This window comes from Meriones unguiculatus, chromosome 3 (assembly GCF_030254825.1).
Source record: "Meriones unguiculatus strain TT.TT164.6M chromosome 3, Bangor_MerUng_6.1, whole genome shotgun sequence".
Lineage (NCBI taxonomy): Eukaryota > Metazoa > Chordata > Mammalia > Rodentia > Muridae > Meriones > Meriones unguiculatus.
In genome coordinates, this window is record NC_083351.1 from 3482185 (window position 1) to 3502877 (window position 20693).

Consider the following 20693-nt stretch of genomic DNA (forward strand, 5'->3'; position numbering starts at 1 on the left):
AGCAAACTGCTTAAGCCCCGCACGGCAGCGGCCTTCGACCTCACATTGCCTAGCCTCTCCTGGCTGCTTTCCAGAAGGCCCTTCTGAGACACTGCATTTTGTCCCCGGCCTCGTGGGGGCTCACTGATGGGGGCAAGACAGCAGGGAGTTCCAGGAATGGAAGTAGAAACCAGCCACAAAAGGAGACCCAACTGCCCAGCCTGGCCGAGCCAGTGGTCTGAGGAACCAGCTGCTCTGCTTTGGGGGAGCCAAAGTCAAGCCCAGCTGGCTGTTTCCCCAGGACAGTCTCAGCTCTCTGGAGGCAAGTGTGAATGCCGCCACCCAGCCGGCCAGCACAGGGTACCTCACCCGAGACCTTCGTCTGCAGCTCTCTCCTCCTCAAATAGCCTAAAGATGAAACAGGAAGGCTCTACTTTGTTCCCTAAAAGGGCACTCGGGAAACTCAGCAGGCTGATTTTAGTAAAGAGGAAAAATTGCAGGAGATGGCTCCATTATCCTTAGCCAAGAGCTCGCCAGCACTCAGGCTCGGCCTCGGGTGAGGAAAGGCTGGGTGTCCGGAGGCGGTGCTTCCAGGGCCCATTACGCCCCCCCCAGGCTCAAATTTGGGTATTGCCTGGTATGTTTCTTCAGGTAATTCTTTATGTTGTGACTTACCGTGCAATTTTACCTTCTGAGAGGGTTAAAACAGCCTTTAAAAGGCTCGGGCAGCACTCCCATGACACCTGCTGTGAGCGCGGGCCCTGAGGGTCCAACCCACACCCTGGAGAAACACAGACTTGAGAGGAACCCTACGGCCCCACGGGAAGGGCATGTCTGCTGGGAAGACCCGCTGCTGCAACATGCACACCGCACGTGGAGCCCCCAGGGCAAGGAGGGCTGCAGGTGTGATGCCCCCACCAGGGCAGCAAGGCGAGCTCACAGTGAGAAGAGCTGGTGACCAAACGCACCGCACGGTTCTAGCCGCTTACCGAGGCGAGGAAGGGGAGCGGCCGTGCGTGGCTGGCCGGCCTGCTCGCTGGCTCCGCGCTGACTGCCAGGAGCTGCTGGCCTGCAATGGCCTCTCCACAGAAGGTGCCCTCCTCGAAGGCTGGGCTGAGATAGCATTCGCCAGTGCCTGAGCCTCTGGGCTCAAGCAATGGCCTGGCCACTATGGGGAGCACGCAGACCCGGAGGACTGAGAGCATGTGACCCGTGCCGCTCAGTGCACACAAGCATACGTAGTGTGGAGGGCAGAGTCGGTGGTCCCCAGACACCCGCAGTGGCTACCAGTTAATTGCCAGACACAAGGAAAGCAGGTCCCCGGCCTCGGCAGGCTCCACATCCTGCCTGAACACTGTCCGGCTGGTCCTGATGCTTTCTTACCCTCCACGGTTTCCACATGCCAAGAACTGTGTCACAAAACCCCCGCTGTCCAGCCCAGTTCACCTCCACCTGACCAAGCGAGGACCCCCAAAGGCCAGGCAGGAGCCTGTGCTCTGACCCCAATCTGGGTGGTCACTGATCCCTTGGGGTCACTCAGAGCCCCCAGGCGTGTGTGGCCCCACCTTCTGTGCAGCATGCCCCTAACAAGAGAGGGGCTGCAGTGCGGCCATCCAAGGATGGCCTGGACACATTGGGCTGCCTCCCTCCAGCCCTGGGCAGACGTCAGCGTGCTTTAGCCTTCCCACGCAAGCTGGACCCCGTCACTCGGGGGTGATGACGCTACCAACCCGGCAGTGGAGTGCTCTCCATCCACATCCATTATCACAGCTGGCTGGTGTCCCCCCAGGCGGGTGAGTGTGCCCTGAGCTGCTCCTGAGCTGCTCATTCACAGTGCCCTCCAAAGATGGGGACTGGGGCACGAGGCAGTGCCGTCCCACAGCAACCCTCTCATTCCCACTGTCACCTCGCCGATGCGCAGGGGCTCAGGAGAGGGGGCCTCACCCATTGCATTACCTCAGGAGCCACCAATGGCCACTTGTCCTCTCGAGCCATCCACCTCTCAGTGCGCAAGGTCCATGCCACATGACAGCGAACAGGATGGTCCTTTCTCACCTTTACCCTCCTGTCCCTCTGACGCACGCGTCCAGTCTGTCACATGCCTGTACTTAGACAACGACCACAGAAAGATGCCAAGACAAGCTAAGACGGGACAGGACAGCCACTTCCACCACTGCCCCAAGGCTGGCGGCACTGGGGTCCTCGGTACAACAGAGCCTGCGGAGGCTGGGCGTGCTCTTTCTGGGAAGATGGGTGGGTTAGCATGGCATCTTCCTGCCTTGGCAGCTCAGGGCACTCCACCCCCAAGCCCACCTCCCTTCCTGAGAGGGCTGCACCCAGGGGCTGTGAAGCATGTGGGGTAGAGGAGTGTGGGTAAGGAGGGCCCAGACCATGGTAACCTGTGGTCAGCCACAAGACAGGAGGGCAGAAGCCCCAAGGGTGGAGCAAGAGAGGAGAGTGGCAGGAGGCAGTTGCCTAGCAACAAGCAGCAGCTGGAGAAGGTGGAGGCCGAGGGCGACAGTGTGGCCCATCGCACAGGGGGAGAGGAGGAAAGGACCTGGGCCCTAATGAGATGGTCATTAGACCTGAAGACAGGCAGCAAGAGTGGCTCCCTGTCATCAGACTGTGGGGATAAAGGATGAGTCAGCGCTAATAGGCTCTGGGTGCCAGGGATTCACAAGGCAAACCCGCCTGAAAGGCCTTTATTCCCCGCTATCTGCAGCTAAGCCATCCTTTCTGGGGCTTTGATCACAGGGATGGGAAATGGGAAACCAAGAGATAAAGGAAGAACCTGGTGACAGGGTGGGCGTGGGCCTGCACCCAAGCAAACTCAGACCACAGGCCTCATGGAACGGCAAAGCCGGTGACCAGTCCATGCTACTGACAGTCAGCTCAGCTCAGTTCGCTGACAGAGGCCACTCTCCACACCCGTGCCAGCCTTCTACAACAAACGCCCTGGGGATTCTACGGCTGTGTCCAAGCTGGCCAAAAACCTCTCCCCCTCTTCTGTGGATGACCAGGATCCCCCAACGCACAGCCATTGCCACCTGTCCTGGGAAGCTACACAGCACAGCGGCAGCTGGCTGGATCTAACCACATGTGTCCCAGGAAACACGGCAATGTGCTGTGATGACCCCTGTTACAGGACTGTTTTCATATCTACCGAGCAAACAATCCAAAATGCTGTCACCACTGGAACACTCAGAAACAAAATATGGGTCAAGGAAATTCCACGTTTAATCAAAAGTGCGACCTGAGCGCCCTCTAGTGGCTCGGCGCTTGCTCTCCCGCTGCTGGTGATGAACAGACCCCTCTGCCTGTCAGCTTTATAGGGAAAACCAAAAGGATGATCCATAAGGGAGAGCCCGAATACCTCACTTAAAGTGACAGCCACAGATCATTAAGATTTCCAGAGGAGCTGTGTAAGCTGGCGTGACACTGAGGTCTGCAAAGTTAGAGCTAGTGGATATTTAAGCCTCTTATACTGGGGTCCTGGGAGGCAATGACTTTTAAGCCTGGAGCAGGTGGAGAGATTGTATTAAATGACGTGAGTGCAGCCATAAATCCAAATTAAATAAGCCAAACAAAGTCAGATCCCAACCATGCAGTCATGCCACTGTGATACTGCACTACAGAACCGTTCCTGGTGCCACAGAAACTAAAACGAATCCCTCTCTGTGGAGACAGAGAACCTTTCGGTGAAGACCTATGAGTGAGGGCACGAGCGCTCTGCTTCTTCAGAACTCAAAATGTTGCCCCAGTGTCCCAGAGAAAACCAATGCCGGCCCACTCACTCAGGAGAGCTCTGAGCTGAGAGGGAACACTTAGGGTGGGCAGGTGAGCTCTGACCCTGCCTCCCTGCTGACCCCTCAGTCCCAGCTCACCTGTGCAATCCCTCCCTAGCCACATCCTCACAGGGGCTGCTGAAGGACAGGCCGTCAGCCAATGGGTTCTTCTCAAGCAGGGAGAAAGCAGAGGCTTCACTCATTTGCCTAGCAGCAGCTGGAGAAGGGTGGGGGCAGACGAGGTGCAGTGTGGGCCCCACAGACAGGGCAGAGCTGGGCAGAGCTGAGATGATGTGAGCACATTGAGGCCCCAACACCTTCCAATTGCTCTCCCTCTCTGAGGACATTCCTGTGGAGAGCCACCGCGTACCCCTCACCACATACCCAGAGCAGGTGTGTGACCCTGTCCCCACCCCGTCCCTATCCCACCCCTGTCCCCAGGCCCCTGTCAGCCATGATGTTCATAAAGGGGTAGCACAGCACCTCAAAACCCTCCTGGAACAAAGTGACACAAGCTCTGTTGGAATTCCTTAATCCAAGGATTATCCTGGAGTGCCTGGGCTCAGAGCACAGAGAAACTGCTGGCAAGAAGCCAGTTCTGCAGAAAACAGAGCTGAAAGGAGGGGAGAGGGCATGGAGAGGAGGCAGGAGGACAGATGGGGACAGTGTCGGTCCTCGGATCCTGCCACACTTACCATCAGTCCTGCCTCTGGCTCTCCTACCACATGAGCCAATGAGATTCCTCCTTTTGTCTCTTTCTTTCACTTATCTGGCAAATAAATCAGCTTACTTATCCATTCCCAGGCTGCTTTTAAATTCTTGGGTACTAAGAGGTCATGAGGCTTGGGCACTGGCTCGCTGGAGAAGAGCACTTGCTGTTCCCGCACATATGAAGACAGCCCAGACACAGGCTGTAAGCCCGGCACTGTCTGGTGGAGACGGGCTCATTGGGCTGTGCTGACCTCCAGCCTAGCTCCAGGTTCAGAGAGAGACCCTGTGTCAAGGGAATAATGCAGCAGCCCTGACACCCCATGTGGCTAAGCACGCACGTGTCTGTTTGTTTGTTTGTTTGGGCTGACAACTGAGCTTAGGGTCTCACACATGCTGCCACTAAGCCATAGTCTCGGCTCTACAGGCACAATTTAACATTTGTGGCAGAAGGTGGCAAGGGCAGGGGCTGGTGAGATGGCTCAGCAGTTAAGAGCAGGCATTGCTCCTGCAGAGAACCTAGCTCAGTTCTGGGACCCACAGCCAGTGGCTCCCAACTGCCTGTGATGCCAGCTTGAGGAGACCCAATACGGTTTCCTAGCTACGACTGGCACTGAGCTCACAAACGCACAGAGACATACATAATTAAAAATAAAATAAAATAACTACAGTGAAGAACAGCCAAGGCTGCTGGGCACAGTGACGCACGCCTGTGATCCCAACACTTGGGAGGCAGAGGCAGGCGGCTCTCAGTGAATTTGGGGCCAGCCTGGTCTACAACACAAGTTCCAAGACAAGCCAGGGTTACACAGAGAAACCCTGTCTCAGACCCCAAAAAAAACCTAAGGACAGCCGGGGCCATTCTGACTACACTGCTGGGGTCTGTGCCTCTCTGTTGCAGCAGATGGCAGAGTCTTGGGCTCTGTGGCTGCTGTACATCACCTCTGTCTGGTTACGTCATATTAAACATCTCCATTTTCCTACCGTTTCTAAAGCTTTGTTCTTTAATCTGTGTGTGTGTGTGTGTGTGTGTGTGTGTGTGTGTGTGTGTGAAAAAGAGAGGGAGAAAGAGAGAGATGAAGTTACCTTTCAACACCTATATGAGCTGCATAAAGCTAGAAGTGAATTTTGCATTTTCTGTACAAGCAGGTGTGCCAGCACCATCTACTGGCTGATCTGCCCTGACTCCCTGTGGTCACCACGATGCCCACTGCTCCCTGCCCGCTCAGGCAGTCACATCCTAATCTGCACAGCCTACTAGTGAGGGCCAGAGACCCCCTCAGCAGAGCCCAAGGCATCGCTAGCCTGTAAGCACGAAGTGCTGAGATGCGCCCGCTACTGGGATACAGGAAGGAGCTGGGGAGGGGCAGCCACTGGACTAGGGAAGGAGAAGAGGCGGATTCACCCTGCAGCCTGTGGAAGGCACGCAGCCCCGCTGAGGCCACTGTGGATGTGTGGCCTCTGCAGAATGGCAGGATAATCAGGGAGCACTGTTTTAGGTCACCAAGTGTGTGTCAAGTTGCTGCAGCAGCAACAGGAAACACAGGCTTCCTACCTGTCCAAGGGCATCATCCATCACCCCAAGGACGCCAGTCACCCCAAGAATACCACACTGTTCTTGGGCCTGTAACTTTATGGGTGGATATGTAAACCAAAATAGCAAAGCTTCTCTCCTCCCAAACTGCTTTGGCTGCCCTTTACTGGATTTATTTTATTTAAAAATTAGCATATATCTAAAAAATAAACACAGTGTGCGGGTACAGCACACTGGAGGCAGACAGCACCAGCTAAGACAGTAACGGGACACAGATCAGCTCCAGCAGCCTGGAGGGTTTGCACAAGCCCTGGACAATAGCAAGGAAAGGGATTAGGGAGGGCAGGGTCATCTCAGCAGCCTGGAAACCTGACAGCAGCAGCAAGGACTCCGGGTAGACCTGTCCTCCCACCCATGTGAAGAAGAAAGGGGAGGAGAGAAAACAAGTGAAGAGGGGAGGAGAGGCCAGGAGAGGGGAGAGATGAGGAAGGAAGGGGAGGAGGGAATGACTTGAAGACCCTAACTATCAGGCAACAAAGGCAGAGGTCCTTAGTGGTCCCCAATGCTGCCTGTCCAAGAATTTTCAGGGAGAGAGAGAGGAAGCAGTCAGCACGGTGGGTGAACTTGACCAAACAGAGCCAGGACACCAGGGTGGTATCTGTCGAGGAAAGAGGAGCACGGCTCTGGAACGCAAGTGTGACTGCCATCTCCAGCAGGGGACCCACAGGAAGCTGACAGACAGACAGACCATCAGGAAGGAGGGGGCCATGAGGTTCACCAGCCAACCTCAAGTCTCACTCAGGGAGTGCGGGCCAAGCTCATGAGGCATCTGGGTGGGAAGTAAGCCCTACCCAATCAGGCCAGCCCAGCACAGCTGAAGAGCAAGACCCAAAGGTTCAAAGCGTCCTCAGAGCGTTAGAACACCCATTAGACTCACAAACAGTCAACAGACAACAAGGGAGAATTCTGAGCAAAGAGGAGGAAACACCCAAGTCCATCCAGAAGGCAGCAGGTCAGAGCTTCGCAGGTTACGGGAGGGGGAGAGGGGGAGTGAGAAAGGGAGGGCAGGAGGTGTCGGGGCAATGACACACAGTTACAGGGATGGGTTCAGGGAGGCCCGCACGCCTCTGGCCACACACAGGTTGGCGACCATCGTTAACCGCAGTGTTCCATCTTTCTAAACATTAAAGAAAAAACTGAAGATATTCTTAGCACAGAGGGCCGGGCACACCCCCGGCCCTGACCCCAGGGTGGCTCACCACAGACACACTTGGAAGGTCACAGCCTATGTGGTGCAGCTGTGCTGTATCTACAAGACAAACTCGAGAGAGAAAGAACTGACCAACTCATTCCAGCTTAGCCAACAAGAGCACTGAAGTCCGCAAGCTGCTCTCCATGAGGGGGAGTGGACAGAGTGCACACCTGCTGCCCACCGCCCAGGGTCCTGCAGACGTCCTGGCAGCACCCCAAGTGTGCGCACCCGGGTTCCGCCTATGTAAGATGGGTCCTTTAACGCACGCACTGCAGAAACAACCCTGAAACGTCTGCTAAGCACTTTACCCAGAAGGTTAGGCACTCCACTACTCTACAGAGACGGAGCCTACAACTCGTCTTTTCGCCAGACAGTTAGGGTTTGGTGTCTGCTTCTAGGCATTTCAGACCCTCCCAATGACCAGGAAAACAGGTCTGCACACATAGCTGTAGGCCAAAAGGGTCAGTGGGCCACTGGTCTACCAACGAGAAAACCCCATTAGAGGACCAAGCTTCACAAACCAGTTCTCAAAATATGGAGTATCCTATGCCAGGACGTGGGCTCCAAACTGGAACAGAAAACAGCCAGTCAGAACCATCCAGATTATCAGAAGCTGAGTGGGGAGAGGAGGAAAATGCTAGCGGGACAGCATGCCCTCTGTGGCATTTGGCATCCTCTGCTGCTGGGCAGCCAGAGGGATCATGGGAACACAGTGGGAGAAGGGGAGCACAACCAGAGGGTGGAAGACAGTGAGAGATATGAGAACAGCAGGAGAGAGGGAGCACAGTGCGGAGAGTGGGAGCAAAGCAGGAGGGTGGGAGACAGTAAGAAAGGGAGCACAGAGAGGAGAGGAGCACAGTGGAAGAGGAACACAGTAAGAATGAGAGTTCAGCAGGAAGGTGTGAGCACAGCAGGAGGGTGGGAGCACAGTAAGGAAGGAGAGCACAGGGGGAGGGTGGGAGCACAGTGAGGAGGGAGCACAGCAGGAGGGTATAAGCACAGCGGGAGGAGGACCTCACAAGGGCTCTGCTCCATAAGTTCACAAGCTGCTCATTCCCCATCCATCCATCTGGGTCAGTCATGAAGGATGAGACCACCTGTGTCCGGGGCCCCTACAAGTCTCCCTCCGTTAGCAGGAGACAGATCTGCTCTGGAACCTCAGGCCACAGCTCAAAGCCCACCTACGGGCCCTGCTGTGCGTGTCTTTCTTCCCTCTACCCCGGCTTCAGCACAGGGCCAGGTCTCAGTCAGGCCTCAGGCCTACAGCAAAGGCCCTGAACACAGGCCCAGGCCACACAGGGCATGCTGGAACACCCAAGCTCAGGGACAGCAGGGACACTTCAACCCACACACAGCTGTGGACCTGTCACTCACACGGCAAGGACTGATCCTCTGTCGGGGGCCACGGCCATTTGCATCTCGTTATGACCTGTCCTGAAGGGAGCTCCCAGAGTCACACGTTAAGTCAACAGGGCTACAACGCAAATACAAGGATGCCAGCAAGAACATGCAACCCGGGCTGGTGGCCACCGCTTCCCCCTGGACTCAAATTCCCATGTGCACAGGCTGCCCCTGCCAAGTGGCCTTGGTGAAGTCACCAGCAGACACTCGCCTGCCCGAGGGGTTAAGTAACTGAACCAAGCTGTGGCTGACGGCAGGGTGACAAGCAGCTGGCCCACACATGATCACACCGTCCAGTTCACACCATCATTGTGGGGTAAACCAGCTAACTGTGTCAGCAGAGCAACCTGTGGCAATTACCCAGCGCCCAGGGGTGAGAAGCAGGCTGCAGCTGAGGGTCAGTGCTCTAGAACTCACCCAAAGGGGACACGGCTGCTTTCCGGGAGGATCGGCGCCCTGCCTTGGGGCCGCCAGCGTACTCTGTGGGCGTGTCCGAGCTCAGCGAGAACTGGAACTGAATGGTTCCCGACTCCACTTGCTTTACCTGTGATTGACCCCACAAGAGAAACAATTCACCCTCACGGGCAGGTCTCCATGACTCAGCAGTACAACTGCCAGCCCTACAGCCCGGGCCCCTCCAGAAAAGTTTGAGCAAGCGAGCAAAGGTTCTGGAAGCCATGTGTTCTTAGATCACAAACAAGTAATCTGAGAAGAAAATTAGTTGTTGCATTAAAATCCCAGGAGATCATATTATCAGGGAATGACATTTGCCCAAGCGGAAGTATAGTTTCAGATGCTTAATAAGCCAGGATGTGTGCGGTTTTTAATTAACATGTAATATTGACTTACATGCGTGAGAACGTCCTGTGGGTTTAAGACACGTGCCGGCCCGGCCCCATCCCTCTGGAGAGGCTCATATAAACCCAGTCAGGAGGCACACGCCCTAGAGAACGGCCTTCTCACTCACTCACTCACTCACTCAACGACCCTGGGGCTGCCCGCCCGCACTGTGGACACACATGGACAGCCCACGCCCTTCATGCCTGGGTCCGGTCCCCTTGTACCAGTGTGGCCCAGTCATCCACCCACTCCTGGGAACACCTGGCTGGTTGCCGGCTCCTGACTGTACACAGAGGCGCCACAAACAGTGGTGGACACGCTGCTGTGTGAACTCGTTTGTCTGTGAAATGGCTGCTAGGGGAGGCTCTGAGTCACCCTGTTTTGTAAAAATAAAAACATTCAAAGCTAGAGAGGCTAGGGAGATGGCTTGGCAGTTAAAAGCACTGCTGCTCAGGCAGAGGCCCCAGGTTCAGTTCCCAGCACCTGCATGGTGGCTCACAGCCATCTGTGACTAGTTTCCTTTTCTGGCCGCCTTGGGCATTGCATGCTCATTGTTCACAGACAAGCATGCTGACAAAACACTCATACACATGAAATAAAAATGAAAAAAACCTCAATTCTTTTTTTCTGAGCTGGGATTTTTCTCTGTTGCAAGGTCTACTTTGGCTCATATAAACATGCTGGAGGTTTTTGTTTGTTGGTTTGGTTTTTTCAGTCAGTGTTTGCATGGAATTTCCCCTGTTCCTTTACCCTCAACCGGCATCGTTACATTCAAACCATGGTCCTCATGGACCATTTGGGGAGACCCTGTTTCTGTCTGGGACGTGACTCCCACCACTTGATCTTCCTTGGGCTCTGATTTCCCGCCTCTGCCTTCTTCAGAACAGTTCCATTTTCTCTGTCTGCTGGGTTTAGACTGTTATGGTTTGAAATGTTTCCCGCAGGCTCGTGGGCAGTAGTGGGATGAACAGGATAGGCCAGAGCTGTCTTGAAGGACTGTGGACCGTTAGTGGGTAAGGCCTGGCTGTTGCACAGGGGTCTCTGGGAGCCATCTTTGAAGAACACATCCACGTCCGACTCTGGCCAGCTCCTTCTGTGTCCTGCCATCCTGTGTGAGCAGTCTGGACCGAATGCTCCCACCTCCGTGCGCTCCACCCCGCCTTCCCACCAGGACACACTGTGGTCCCTCTGATACTGGGTGAAGAGCACACAGTTAGCCTTTTCTCCCTTATTTCTGTCTGGTATTCTGGGTCACAACAAAATTAATTGTAATTAATATGGTACCCTCCTGTTAATGACTTCTTTTTAAGGTTTTTAAAGATAAAATCGGCCATGGGTGGTGTACCTTCTCTCAGGAAGCTGAGAGAAGGGTAGCCACCAGTCTGAGGCCAGTGCAGGTTACACCGTCAGACGCTTTCTCCAATAAATAAGTAAATGAAATCAATAAACAATACTTAGCTCTTCTCAGTCTGATCACCTCGCCTCTGCGGATGGAACACAGCCCTCTCAGCCTCCCCTCTAAACCCACTCCTGGCTTGACCTTGGCACTGTCTCATCCTTCCTAACTAAACAACTTGAAGATCTCCCGGGATACACTAACTTCTGCCTCAACCTCCGTCAAGCCGACTCAGCCCTCCTTTCCACTGCCTCCATGTTTCCTTCTACAGCAGCAGACCTTAACATGTGGCCGAGGACCATTGGAAAGCTCAATACAATTCACAACAGCAGCAAAATTACAGTTAGGAAGCAGCAATGAAAAGTTTATGCTTGGGGTCACCCACCTGAGGAACTCTATTAAAGGGTCATAGCATTGGGAAGGTTGAGAGCTACTATCCCCAGAGAATGGCCACCCTGCTTCCTGCACCGTGCTCCAAAATTCCCTTCCTTCAGTTCACTGGGGGAGGCAATGCCTGTGCTTCTGACAGCTCTCAATGTGTACAGAATTCTGGGTTCCAAGGTCTGTTTTTCCCACTCGCCCTCATGGCTTCTGAGAGGAACCTGCTTCTCTATTTCTGTTCCGATCTTTGTCCTTGCTCTTAGTTTTCAGTGGCTCACAGTGGCTGGCTGAGGTTACTCCCCATTTACCTCTGCGCTTTGCTGACCCTCTGGATATCTAGGTTTGTGTCTCATGCCAGGAGTTTCCTGTCATCATATCTTCAGAGGTGCTTCCTGCACCAGGCAGGACTCTGATGACTCACTCAGATGCTGGACTCAGGTACCATTCCACTGTTCAGCACTGGGGTTTGGCTGCTGCCGCCAATCAACTCCTGTGGCTCGGGTGGCCTTCGTTCTGCTGACGGATCTTCAAGAGTCACAGACTCTGGTCATCTAGCCAGCTACAGAGCACATCTTGTGAGGATTTTAACTGTGTCGCTTCTCAGTTCTAAAGCTCCCATCGGGCTCTTCTCTGAATCTTCTCTCTTCACAGCAGTGGTAGCTGCTATGTGTGGCCATGTTCACAATGGCTGCCTTAAGATCTTTGGCAACCAGCCTTTGAACCATTTAGCTGTCAGCTAACCCCCTCCCTGTCTAGGTCCTGGTGCACAAACTCATTGAGGTTACACTGCACTCATTTTAAAGATTATATTTTAGGACTCTATGGCTGCTTTGCAGTCCATGAAGAAAGACAGCTGACACTGTGTCATGAGAAATCAGTTCCTGTGGGCAGTGGTGACCACACGAGTGCCGCTCTCAAAGCCTGCCCAGCGTCCTCCCGATCTCCTGCCCATGCTCCTCCAGTGAGCAGTCCTGTGACTGGACAGAGTCCACTGCACGCTCACAGCTCAGGTCTCAAAGTCCTGCCCCTGCAGTCCGAGGTCAGATCACACCCACGAAGCTTGCAATAAGCTTGGAATTTTGCAAGTAGGCTGCTTCCGAGCACTCCTCGTGAGCACTGCCCAGTTCCTGGGGACCCCTCAACTTTCCAATCAGGCCTGCTATGTGCATCCTGCTTAAGGCCAGGTGCTTTGTAAAGAGGACAGGAGTGTGAAACAGTTAATGTCCTCATCCATCAGTTCAGGAAGTCAGTGTGTGATGTCTACAGATGATAAACTAATAGCACAGGAAGCACACTACTTCAAAATCAAAGGTAAATAACTATAAATCATAGCTAGGAACAGTAAGTGGTGGGTTGTGGAGCTATAAATACTTTTAAAGAATTACTCATCCAAAGGAAAAAGACAAGACAAGGACAAGAGAAGGAAGGAAACACAGCCATGAGATGGTCCCTTGCTTCATGGCAAACAGAGTGAGAACCGTAGACAATGTGAGCCCTTCTAAGAAACAATGTGACGCTTCTAAGAAACAGTGCAGCTTTTCCATGGTTGCTGCTTCCCTTGACTGTCACCTGCTGCTTCTGCTCAGCTGTGATGCCATGGGCTCAGGGACATGCTTCCTATTGTCCATGTGTACGTTCAAAAGACAGTCACTGAACTACAGAGCTGCAGCAAGGCTGCAGAGCTGCCTGGGAGAGGACACAGCTAAGGCACACACCTCATTCGAGTGAGGAACACACAAAGTCGCCACGGTGCTTCGCCAGAGCAGGAAGACAGAGTCTGTCTGCTCAGAGTGCCGCTCCGCAACCACAGGCTCTCTGGCTCCTTAGACATTTTGGCTGCCACAACTGGGGATGCTACTGACATCTAGTGGCCAAGGGTGAAGATGCAGCCAAACACCCTCCAGCGCAGCCAGAAACGTCAGCAGTTCTGGGATTGAGAAATGGAACTCAGAAGTGGTATTCGGCACATGTGCCACCAACCACGTCAAACTTTCAAGATCCTTGTGCCTGACACAGTGTGCACACTCAAAAAGGGAAATTGATGAAGTGGCAATACAAGCTGTACACGGGACAACATGAGCCAGACACAGAGGGGAGACAGAGAGGGAGGGGGAGGGAGGGGGAGACAGCCAGAGAGGGAGGGGGAGACAGAGAGACAGACAGACAGAGAGGGAGGGGGAGACATAGAGGGAGGGCGAGACAGAGAGAGAGACAGGGAGAGAGAGGGAGGGAGACAGAGAGACAGGGAGAGAGAGGGAGGGAGACAGAGAGACAGGGAGAGAGAGGGAGGGAAGACAGAGAGAGAGACAGGGAGAGAGAGAGAGAAAGAGAAGGAAAGAGAGAGAGGGAGGGAGAGAGGGAGAAAGACATAACCACACAGAAGCAGAGACACACACAGGGGAGGGAGGAAGAGAAAAGAGAGAGGGAGAGAGGAAGAGAGGGGGGATGGTAATGGCTTTGAGATTTCTGATGGTGATTTCATAATAAGGGCTCAAACAGACCATATGGAGACACAGCAAAATGTGGTCCCACAATGAGAGACATTGCTCATAACAGGGAAAGTGCTCGCTCAGCTGCTCCCCGATGCGGGTCCCCAAAGCATCAGCCAGATTGTAAATAACAACACAGGAAATAAGAGCTGTCGCTAGAGTCAGCACAGACGTGACGGTGTGAGATGACAGGTACGGACCCTGTGCTCAGAACGAGGAAATGAGGGTAAGGGCTCCATGTCCTGCTGAGACCAGCTCACTGCAGACACCACATGGGGGGGCTGCCTCACCCTAGAGGGCTAGGGTGGACCCCAGACACTGGCCTGAGCCAAGCCACAGTTCCACACCTGTCCACGGTGCCCTGGCTCGCTTGACTTCCAAGACCACACCTGGGCAGGGCGGGCAGGGCAGGTGGGCACACACACATCCTTCAGCCTCTCCTAACCTTCCTTGCTTTCCAGGTTGGTGCTCAGAGAATGCCCCAGCCAAGCAGCTTTGTCCAGGTGAGTCTGCTGTGGGCCTGCAGCTCCACACGGCCCACAGGGGTCTGCGCTGGGTGCAAAGCCCAGCTGGGGGCCGAAGCCAGCGCTCTGGCTAGTCCTCTGCCACTCACCATCCTGGCAAAAACCACACGCAGCCCGCCTCTGGGGCACCAAACATGGACAGAAGCCGAGGAAAACTCCTCACCAAGTGCGCATAAGACAAAATGTGTGCAAATTGGCCCAGCAGGCATCCAGAGGAGGAGAAGCAAACAAGGATATTATCAGACCCAGGATGAAACTGGCCTAATCCCGACTCAGCAAACAGCAAGGACAACATTCGGGACACGGAAAAGTATTGTTCGTGAAATACTGGAAACATGCTAGTCAATGTGGAGTTTTAAAATAAATAAACGTGGCTTGGTGGAGAAAGCACTCTGTGCAAGTGTGAAGACCTGAGTTCAATCCTCGGAACCCACGGAAGCTAGGTATGGTTGCTCACATCCACAGCCTCAGCACTGGGGCACAAGTGGAGACAGGGGGACCCCAGGGTAGCCAATCAGCAAGCTCCGAGTTCAGTGAGAAGCAGTGTCCAGAAACAGGACGGAAAAGAACACAGGAAAAATATCTGGTGTCAACCACTGTCCTCCACAGGAACTCTCACGGGTGACTGTACGCTTATATCACACATACACACACACACACACACACACACACACACACACTACACACACACACACACACACACACACACACACACACACGAACTTGCTAGACGCATGTGAGCGTCACACTATGAAGCGTTTACCTCCTCGGAGCTCATGCTAGCTGAAGGCACCTTGTAGACCAGACGGCGCGAGGGGTTGAGCTGGACTCCACCCTGAAGCGGCAGTGTGACCTTTCCTGAGGCGGCCTCCAGCTCGGGGTTCCAGACAGCCCAGCGAACCATGTGCATGCACGCCAAGTTGGACAGAGAGGTGGTCGAGCCAGCCTGCAAAGGAAAGGAAGCCCGCCACGCGGGTTAGCGCGGGTTAGCGCAGCAGCCAACGGGTGGTCGCCCGGAACTCTCCAGAGTCACCACAGAAAGGGGCCGCGACACCCCTTCACCCACACAGGGAGCTGAGGCAGCAGGGGCGCGTGCCTAGTGCAAGCAGCCCATCCTGACCCTGTGGGGTCCTCCTGGGGCTCATGGCACCAAGGGCCACCAGGCTCCACTGCTCGGGAGGCGCCTGAAGACCTGTAGGCCCTTAGAGACACACCGACTCCTCAAATGCAGCAGGAAAATCAGAGTGGCACCTGCGCTGCTCAAGAGCTTTGCCAAAGAATGCTGTTTGTGTGTCTGTGTGTGTGTATAAGTGAGAGAGATGTTCATGTGCATATGTGTAAGTACATCTGTGAGGGGCTATATGTGTATATATGTGTGAGTGGGTAAAAGTATGCGAGGAGAGTGTGAGTATGTGTATGGGTGTGCATGTGTCTGTGTGTATGTATTTGTATATGTGCATGTATATATACATACATGCATAGGTGTAAATGTATGTGTATATGTATAGATATAGATACACATACATGCACAGGGGTGTATATGTGTGTATAGGTATATATATATGCATAGGTGCACATGTGTGTACAGATATACATACATACTTAGGTTTGTGTATATATGTATACAGATATACATGCTTAGGTGTGTGTATATGTATGTGTGTGTACATATATACATACATGCTTAGGTATGCGGATATGTATGTGTGTATATAGATATACATACATGCTTAGGTGTGTGTACATGTGTGTATAGATATACATACATGCTTAGCTGCGTGTATGTGTGTGTGTATGAGGGGGTGGAGATGCGTGATCAGTCTAGGGTTACCGCACACACGCTCATCAGAGACTGAACAGAAAATGAATTCACACAGATGGAGCGGCCTTCGGGCTGTTCCATGCAACACTCCTTGCACCCTCTCGGCCAGCGGCCAGATGAAAGAACAAGGCCGGAGGAAACCCTGGCTCACAGGCATCTGCCCTGTGCAGGGAGCTGCCTCTACAAACATAGACGTAGAGCTCCGCTCAGCACTGCAGTCTGAAGCTGTCACTTTCATCTTTTTACCTTTTAAGGAAGATTACAGCTGAGTTCCAGGTCTTTGTGCTGTACAGAAATGCCACCAGACCCATCAAGAAAAACGGCTTTGGTGGAAGTCCTGACTGGCAGCTCCTGAGGCTGCCTGGGAAGGTGGAGACCCCTATGGTCCACAGGAAGCCACTGACCCAGAACTCCAGTGTGGGAGGCCCGGGGAAGGACCCCCAGCCTGCCTCTCACTGGGGCCCGCAGCTTGGCCACCATGTGCTCGGAAGAAACACGCCCGTGGCAGCAGTAGGTGAAGGAGCCTGAACCCAGTACTGTCCCCTCCTGACACTCTTCATGGGTAGCCGACCAGCCCGACACACCAAGAAACATACCAGATGACATGGCTCATGGCCCAAGGCAGCAGGTTTTGGCTACTGGTGCAGACAAGGGTACCCGGAGGCACAGAGCCATGCAGCCAGCAAAACTGTGGAGTGGAGGACGCAATCTGGCTGACCTCTCCTGATGAGGTCAGAAGTCCACACCTGCCTGAGATGGATACATGAGGCGCCACCCTCAAGGAAAGGACACCAGGACAAGACGGATAAGCTGCAGCAAGAAAAAACGACCTCGGGGTTCCAGCAGCGGCCGAGGTCCTGGCAGACCCTGCTCACGTCACTAGAATCAAGGAGCGGCCGTGCCACCGTAACTGCCAGGCATGGCACGCCAGGGTCCCAGGCAGATGCCGCACACTCACAACAAGGTCTCTGCTGGACTAAGCCACAGCCTAGTTCAAGGGCCAAGAAGCTCAGCAACAGAGTGAATGGCAATGAGCCAGTCTGCAATGAGCAGCCTGCCGGGTGCTCTTTACACCCGCGAGACAGAACTCCTCACCTTCCTGACTGCTGTCTGGCTGTGCACCTGGACTTCATGTGCCGACCATCCAGGCATGGCTGCTCCTTCCCACAGGCAGATGGTGGGTCTAGGTGCTGCCAGGCTCCCATCCCTATGTTAATGAGGCTTGGGTCCCTGGCCACTGGGTGTGAAGAAACCCCAAAGTAAAAGCAAAGAATCCAGCAAGTGGGACCTACTGCCCTGCCTCCACCTCCACCCTGCCCCTGAACGGGCAGGACAGATTTTGGGAGGTGCTGGGTAATAGCAGGGGCACAGATCAGCTCTCTCAAAGCACAACCATACACAGGAAGTGAGAGCACTGTCAAGTAAAACACCCTAAACTCAGGAGCCAGCCGCCCCTGTAAACACAGCTGCTCACGGAATCCCTGTCGCTGGGACTGCCTCAAGGCCTTCCGCTGCGTTTCTCAAATTAGGTGAGCCTGACATCTCATTCTCCAATTTCACGGCTCTCCGTGGCTGTTTAGGTCTCCATCAATATAAAGCCCTGCTCAGTGGAGTGCCTGCCAGTTAATAAACATCCGCTTTTCCTCACTTTTGTCTTTAACAGAAAGAGATGATGGTGAGCTACCGATCACTCCCGAGGCCGGGCTCACAGGGAGCTGCTGGCAGTTGAGCTCCACACGCCTGCCTGTGTCATGAGGCCAGCCTGCCCCTGCTTCAGGGGCCCTTCCCCAAAACTGACAAGAAAAAGCCGGTGCAGCCAAGCACATGCATAGAGAAAGAGTGGTCACTCAGCAGGCTTCCGCTGCCCAGGATTTTGACAGTTAGGATTAGAGAGGCTAGCTGGTACCACAGGGCACTCTGCAGCCCCAGCTACCCACAAGGCAGAGGCAGGAGGGCTCCTTGAGGCAAGGAGTCCAGGGACAAGCCTTGGCAACACAGGGCAACCCTATCTCCAAGGTAAAATCAAAAAGATTAACCACTTTACAATTTCTTATCCTGCCAAATTTAGATCAGACAAAGAGTCCAAACCACTCTGAAATTAATAGTGTTCATTTACACCTTTAACTATAACAAATTAGTTAAAAAAAAAAAAAAAAAAAGGCAAAGGCGCACAGACGGGTCATAAGCCGGGTTCTGTTATCAGACTGAAGGCTCAGCAAAGCCACACATGTGGTTCTGTCACTGACCTCTGGAGATGTTCCAGCCTAGGGTCCTCACAGATCTGTCCCATCCCACTCCCTGGAGCACGGGATATGAGATGAGTGTGTCCCAGGGCAGCCAAGCTATGTGGAAACTGATGGTGAGAGCAAGAGAGCAATCCAGGATGGAGCCAGAGACATGCAGGGACAGAGACAGCAACGAGGGAACAGAGAGGGCGGGAGTGCGGACTAAACCAAGGCCAGCCTGCAAGAGCAAGGAGCAGGCCTCTCCCAGAGAAACACGCCTGCCGAACCTTGCTGTGCCCAGGCACTGACGGAAGCTGAGGCAGAGCAGAGGAGATGTGAGAGTAAATGCTGTGGCCCTAAGACACCAGCCTTGGGCTGCACACCTTCTGTCCTCAGAGTAACAGGAGGAGAGACAGGCTGAGGCCTCTGTTCCCTCAGGAGCTTTATCTCCTCAGATGTTTGCTGAGGACTCTTTCCTGCTGGACCACCCTGAGCATTATCTTCTGGGGCCTTTTGAACACAGACTGGTGACAGTGCCATTCTCTCTTGGGAGGGAGGAAGGGAGGAGCCACCCACAATGCTCATACTTGCAGCCACTGCGGCCACTTCCAGACACAGGGATGGGCCCAGAGGGGTAGAAGTCTTGATGCTTAAGACCACATCGGGCCCCTGGCTAAACACAAATTAAAAGGAAAACTGCCATAGTGCTTCTTCTGAATGTTCCCAACATCATGCCAGTCACAGAGAGAAGAAGACCAAAAAGCAGAGAGAGGGCTGCACTGGGAGAAAGCTCAGCCCGTACAATGCTTACTAAGTTTGATCTCTAGAACCAAAGTTAAAAAAAAAAAAAAAAATGCCAGGCATGGTAGCCATGCTTGTAATCCCAGCTCTGAGGAGGTAAGACACGGGGGTCCCTGGGGTTTGCTTCCCAGCCTTTTGGAGTTCCAAGACAGCAAAAGACCCTCCCTCGCTCCCTCTCTCTCTCTGTATCTCTCTCTCTTTCACACACACACACACACACACACACACACACACAAGAACATACCCCAAGTCGTAGCTAGCACCCGAGGAGAGGATTGCAATCAAGGTGTCCTCTGCACACAAACTGGAGTGACTTAAGTGGCCATTGTCTCTCTGAGGAGAGTGACGAGAGCATTGAGCGCTGCAGAGGCCTCTGTGAGGCCAGAGCTCAGACCCCAGCCAAGACCCTGAGCCAGGCAGCTCATGGTGGGAGGGGAAAGGACCCAAGTTCTGGGCCACGGGGCAAACCTCACAAGGCTAAGAGCCACAGTGACAAGGCCTGCCAGCAGGTGGTGGTGGCAGGACGCCCCTCCTCCCTGCCAGCCCTCCAGCAGAGGGTCCCCAAGCAGGCAGCATCGATGACGGGCCGCAACCCAGCGCAAATGAGAGGCGCAGTGAACTTGGCAGCTGCTGCCAGCTAATTCCCCTCACACAATCACAGCAGCAGAGGAAGCCTAAGAAGCCATAATTAGCGTCATCTGCTCTCCCATGTATGACCCGGCATGCGAGGTGTCACTTAAACGCACAGCAATCATTTATTAGGCAGTATTTTCGGCTCATTCAACTAAGCACAGCCGTTATTTTTAGTCATCAGTGTGAGCAATGAAAGAAAGTTCCAAGCCTAGAACAACACTCCTGACTTGCTAAAGGGCTAGGAAGACTTCGGCTCCTTTCTGCCAGCATGTCAGAGGTGAAAAAAGCAACAGAGGTTGGTCATCCTGGGCTGCAGATGTGACTGTGAGGTGGACAGGCAGGGAACATCACCCATGAGGCCGGAGTCAGACCCAGAGGCTGCATAGACATGGAGATACCAACCAACCGCATGGGTAGCACTGCGCCCTGGCTTCTGTGTCCCCTGGAGAGCCTGTCCTGCCCGCTCTCCCTCCCTCCAGGGAAGCCCTGGGGGCTAGCAACCCTCCCCCATGGCACCGGGCCGCCACAGGGCCGCATCAGCACCTTGACAAGAACTTCATCCCTGCTACCTGCACCCAGTCCACAGGAGGGGTGAGGAGGAGGCCAGCCCAGGCTCCGCGTCGACTAGAACCCAGGGGCTGCAGGAAATGGGAACTTTCACTCAGGGGTCACAGCTGACCCGGAAGCGAAGCGGGAGAGAGGAGGACGAGATAGAAGTCAAGAGGATGAGCAGAGAAGCACATGCCCACACTTGGAACAGGCCATGGGCAGAAGAGCCACACGTAAGCAGACGAGAAAGGTCATGGCAGGAGTGTTTGATGTGAAAACTGAAGTTCTGCCTGCGCAGCCGACATCACTGAAAGGCCCAGGTACCAAGTGCTCGACCCCACTCCTCCCAACGCAGAGTCTAACTTGGGAAGAAG

General features: G+C 54.1%; 1 protein-coding gene across 2 annotated transcripts in view; it reads right to left on the reverse strand.

Annotated features, from left to right (window-relative positions):
* The window catches only part of Nphp4 (nephrocystin 4), a 93581-nt gene that overhangs the window by 37668 nt on the left and 35220 nt on the right, over positions 1-20693 (reverse strand). For both annotated transcript variants that reach the window (XM_060378965.1, XM_060378964.1), the window contains exons 10-11: positions 15053-15235; positions 9077-9203 (exon numbers count right to left, since the gene is read on the reverse strand). In XM_060378965.1, coding sequence (XP_060234948.1) covers positions 9077-9203; positions 15053-15235 — 310 coding nt within the window. The remainder of the gene's footprint in view (positions 1-9076; positions 9204-15052; positions 15236-20693) is intronic.